Source organism: Terrapene carolina, unplaced genomic scaffold (genome assembly GCF_002925995.2).
Source record: "Terrapene carolina triunguis isolate 2854851 unplaced genomic scaffold, T_m_triunguis-2.0 Scaffold279, whole genome shotgun sequence".
Taxonomy (NCBI): domain Eukaryota; kingdom Metazoa; phylum Chordata; order Testudines; family Emydidae; genus Terrapene; species Terrapene triunguis.
This window is the reverse complement of record NW_020664630.1, coordinates 11,554-15,511: the sequence shown is the minus strand read 5'-3', so window position 1 is coordinate 15,511 and position 3,958 is coordinate 11,554. Positions and strand designations below refer to the sequence as shown.

General features: G+C 64.7%; 2 protein-coding genes across 2 annotated transcripts in view; one reads left to right on the top strand and one right to left on the bottom strand.

Moving 5' to 3' along the window:
- The window catches only part of SERPINE1 (serpin family E member 1), an 18,171-nt gene extending 17,015 nt beyond the window's left edge, over positions 1-1,156 (top strand). The window contains exons 2-4 of the mRNA XM_026657736.1: positions 225-458; positions 603-797; positions 954-1,156. Coding sequence (XP_026513521.1) covers positions 225-458; positions 603-797; positions 954-1,156 — 632 coding nt within the window. The remainder of the gene's footprint in view (positions 1-224; positions 459-602; positions 798-953) is intronic.
- A 2,135-nt stretch (positions 1,157-3,291) lies between these two features.
- Positions 3,292-3,958, bottom strand: part of NAT16 (N-acetyltransferase 16 (putative)) — a 4,940-nt gene continuing 4,273 nt past the window's right edge. The window contains exon 3 of the mRNA XM_026657734.2: positions 3,292-3,846. Coding sequence (XP_026513519.1) covers positions 3,292-3,846 — 555 coding nt within the window. The remainder of the gene's footprint in view (positions 3,847-3,958) is intronic.

The following is a 3,958-nucleotide window of genomic DNA, read 5'->3' as shown; positions in this document are numbered from 1 at the left end:
GGGTCCCTGGGTAACCCGCTGCCCTGCCCCAGAGGTGGGCGCATCTCCGTGCCGGACGAGGGGTCCCTGGGTAACCAGCCACCCCGCCCCAGAGGTGGCCGCATCTCAGCGCCGGGCGAGGGGTCCCTGGGTAACCTGCTGCTCTGCCCCGTCTCCACACTGGGCAAGGGATCCTTCATAGCATTAACCCTTCGTTGCCCTGACAAGCCATGCCTCCCCTGCAGAGCGGGGTATCCCCCAGGCCCTGCGGTGGCTGCGCAAGGAGCTGACGGCCCCGAAGAACCAGGACAAGGTGGACGTCGCCGATGCGCTCTTCGTGCAGCGCGACCTAGGGCTGGCCCCCGGGTTCATGAAGACGTTCGCCCGTGCCTTCCGCCAGACCGTCAAACAGGTCAACTTCACGGAGGGCGAGCGGGCTCGCTTCATCATCAACGACTGGGTCAAGGACAGCACCCATGGTGAGCGGCTGGGACGCCTGGGTTCTCTCCCCGGCTCTGGGAGGGGAGTGGGGGCGGTTGGGTTGGGGCGGGGCAGGGGGGCTGGGAGCCAGGACTCCTGGGTTCCATTGCCCTCTGAAACCACCCTCCCACCCATGGTTCCAGGGATGATCAGTGACTTCCTGGGGACGGGCACCGTGGACGACCTGACCCGCCTGGTGCTGGTGAACGCTGTGTATTTCAAGGGGCTCTGGAAGCTGCCTTTCCCGGAGGCGGCCACGCGCCAGCGCATCTTCCACAAGTCGGACGGGAGCAGCGTGGTGGTGCCCATGATGGCGCAGACGGCCAAGTTCAACTACGGTGAGTGGCGCCCCCTGCTGGGGGCAGGGGAGAGGGTGGTTGGTGGGTCTCCAACCTCTCCATCCACTCCCCAAGGAAGGGGGAAGAATTACACACACACACCCAGTCTGGGGGCGGGCCTGACCTGTTAACCCCGTCTCTCCCTGCTCCGTGCAGGCGAGTTCCTCACCCCAGACCAAGTGGACTACGACGTGGTGGAGCTGCCGTACCACGGGGACACGCTCAGTATGCTCATCGCTGCCCCCTACCGCCGAGAGGTGCCCCTGGCTGCCCTGACCCGGGTTCTCGACGCCCAGCTGGTGGGCAAGTGGAAGACGAACATGACCCAAGTGCCCCGGCAGCTCGTGCTTCCCAAGTGAGAACCTGCGCCCCCTTGTCCTCAAGCCAGGACTCCTGGGTTCTCTCCCTGGCTCTGGGAGGGGAGTGGGGGCTGGTGGGTTAGAGCAGGGGGGCTGGGAGCCAGGACTCCTGGGTTCTCTCCAGAAGAGAACCCTCCAACCAGCGTCTGGTGCTGTTGAGGAGCCAATTGACCTTTTAGTCCTTCTGAAGCCTGAGATAGTGGCTCACTTGGGTGGAGACAGAGGGGTCCCTGTGTAACCAGCCGCCCCGCCCCAGAGGTGGCTGCATCTCAGCTCCTGAAGCCCAGCTCCCAGCAAGGTGGTGGTAAAAGTGAAGAACCAGAAGGAGCCAGAGATGGATGGAGGCAGCCGCAGAAGCCAGACCCCAGTGCCCCCTTGTGGTGCGTTGACGGAAGCGTGGGATGGAGTCCGTGTCTGTGCGTCTGTGATCTGTGTCTTTGTGTGCGCACGAGAGCACCCGTGTGTGTGTGTGTGTGTGTGTGTGTACACCCCAGTGTACACCCGTGACTTCTGGGCACGCTGGTGCCTCAGTTTCCCTCTCTGCGGCATTGGGGGGGGGGCGCAATCTGAGGGTTAATTTAACAGCACAGAGCGAGCGCCCCTTTGTCTGTATGGCTTGGGGAAAATATCACACACACCCCTCTCCCCATATCCCCAGACACACACACCCCTGCCCCCATCCTGGGGGGTTAAATCAGCTGGTGCTGGTGTGAGAGGGGTGCCCTGGGTGAGGCCCCCCCACCCCATCGGATCCTCATGGCAGAGAAAGGCCCAACTACCACAGCCAGCTTAGGGAAGGGTGGGGAATGGGGCAGGGGCCTGTCCGGCCCCAGGGCGGGGACTGGCTGGCTCGGGGGGGGCCGGGGAACGGGACACATGGGGATGCGGCTGTGACACTTGTCCCCTGGTCTGGGCTCTCACCACCGGGCCCCCCACCTCTGCTGGGGGAGCGTCTGGGCGCTGGGCAGAAATGAGAGGCGAGGCAGGGCTGAGGGAAGAGGGGTTTATTGCCACTTGGGGATGGGGGGAGGGAATCACAGCTTGGGGGGTAACCGGGGGGGGGTTAGTTACAGAAAGAAACCAGGGCCCCCAGCCCCCCCATTCTGTGCCAGCCCCAGAGTTGGGGCGGGGGGCTCGCTGATCTAACCTGGATCAGAGACTAGCGTTAATAATACGGTGGGCTCGGCCCGGCCTGGGACAACAAAGCCAAAGCGGGGGTGAGGGGGCACCCCACAAGTTACTGCCCCAAGGGAGGGATGCAGGATTCCTGCTCCTGCCCTCCCGGGGGGGGGGGTGCGCTGGGGGTGGGGGAGGGCTTAGTGTGTGGTGCCGGGGGGGGGGGGATGGGCTCTAGCGCTGGTGGGGGGAGCTCTAGTGGCGCGATGGGGGGAGGGTTCTTGTTGCAGGCGACTTTATAAATATATCTCCATTTATGAGACTCTATATTGCACGTTACTCGGTTTAGAGGCATCACTAGGGGGGGGGGGCTCTAGGCCTGGCTTCCAGGCGGGTTTTTTGGGGGGAGGGGAGAGCTGAGCCCTGCACACGGGTTTCCATCAGCCATTGCTAGGGCTCCGTTGGCATGGCGACCATCGCAGGGATCCAGCAGCCCATGGGAGGGTCTGTCAACCATTGCAGGGCGCTGTTCTCATGTTAACTGTTGCTAGGCTCCACCAACCATCACTGGGCTCTGTTGCCATGCCAACCGTCACTAGGCTCCATTCTCACATCAACTGTTGCTAGGCTCCATCAACCATCACTGGGCTCCATTGCCATGCCAACCATCACTGGGCTCTGTCACCGTGTCAACTGTTGCTAGGCTCCATCACCATCAGTGGGCTCCGTTGCTGTGCCAACCATCAGTGGGGTCCGTCGCCATACCAACCATCACTGGGCTCTGTCGTGGGACCAACCATCACTAGGTTCCATCGCCATGCCGACCGTTGCTCAGCTCTATCGACCGTCGCTAGGGCTTGCCAAGCGGGTGGGGAGGGAGGGTCATGACTCCTAGGGGAGTTCCTCTAGGGGGCCAGGAACGGGTTGGTGGGGGATGGGAAACAAGGCTCAGAAAGTGCTTCTGTGGGGCCGGGAAGTGTGGGGGAGAGGGGGGGAGTATCCCCCGCCCCCCCAGCTCCCTAGATATCCGCCTCCAGCAGGTACTGCTCGGTGTAGCCCTTGGCCAGCTCCAGCCGCAGGCCGGCCCGGCAGAACTCGGCCAGCTCCCCCCAGAGGCTGGGCTCCAGGAAGAGTTGGCACATGACGTTGCCCCGCAGGCCGGGCAGGCGGGCCCGCAGGTGGTGCAGCAGCTGGCTCTTGAGGGGGGCGGGGTGGCGGCCGAAGGCGTCGATGTTGAGGTAGACCCAGTCCTCGCCCAGCGGGATGGGGAAGGGCTGGGTGCAGAGGGAGGCGGCCGTGGGCCGGGCCTTGCAATCCACCACCCAGTGCAGCTGCTTCTGCTGCAGCAGGGCCAGGTTGGACTCGCTGGGCTTGTAGGGCTGCCAGTCCTGGATGAGGGTGTGGTTGGGCAGGACCTCGCTCTGGAAGGCCGGGCTCAGCACCAGGCCCCGCACCTCGCCTGGCTCCAGCGCCTCCGTGGGCAGCGGCTGGAAGCCGCCCGCCCGCAGCTGGGCCACAGCCGCGTCCAGCCGGGCCAGCAGCTCCGCCGCGTTGAACCGCACCAGCAGGATGCCCTGGAGGGGGAGAGACGCGGGTAAGCGGCTGGGGACATGGGGACCTCCCTGCTGGGGACACGGGACGGGGAATGGGGCAGGGGCCTGTCCCCTCTAGGGGGCGCCGGCTCCC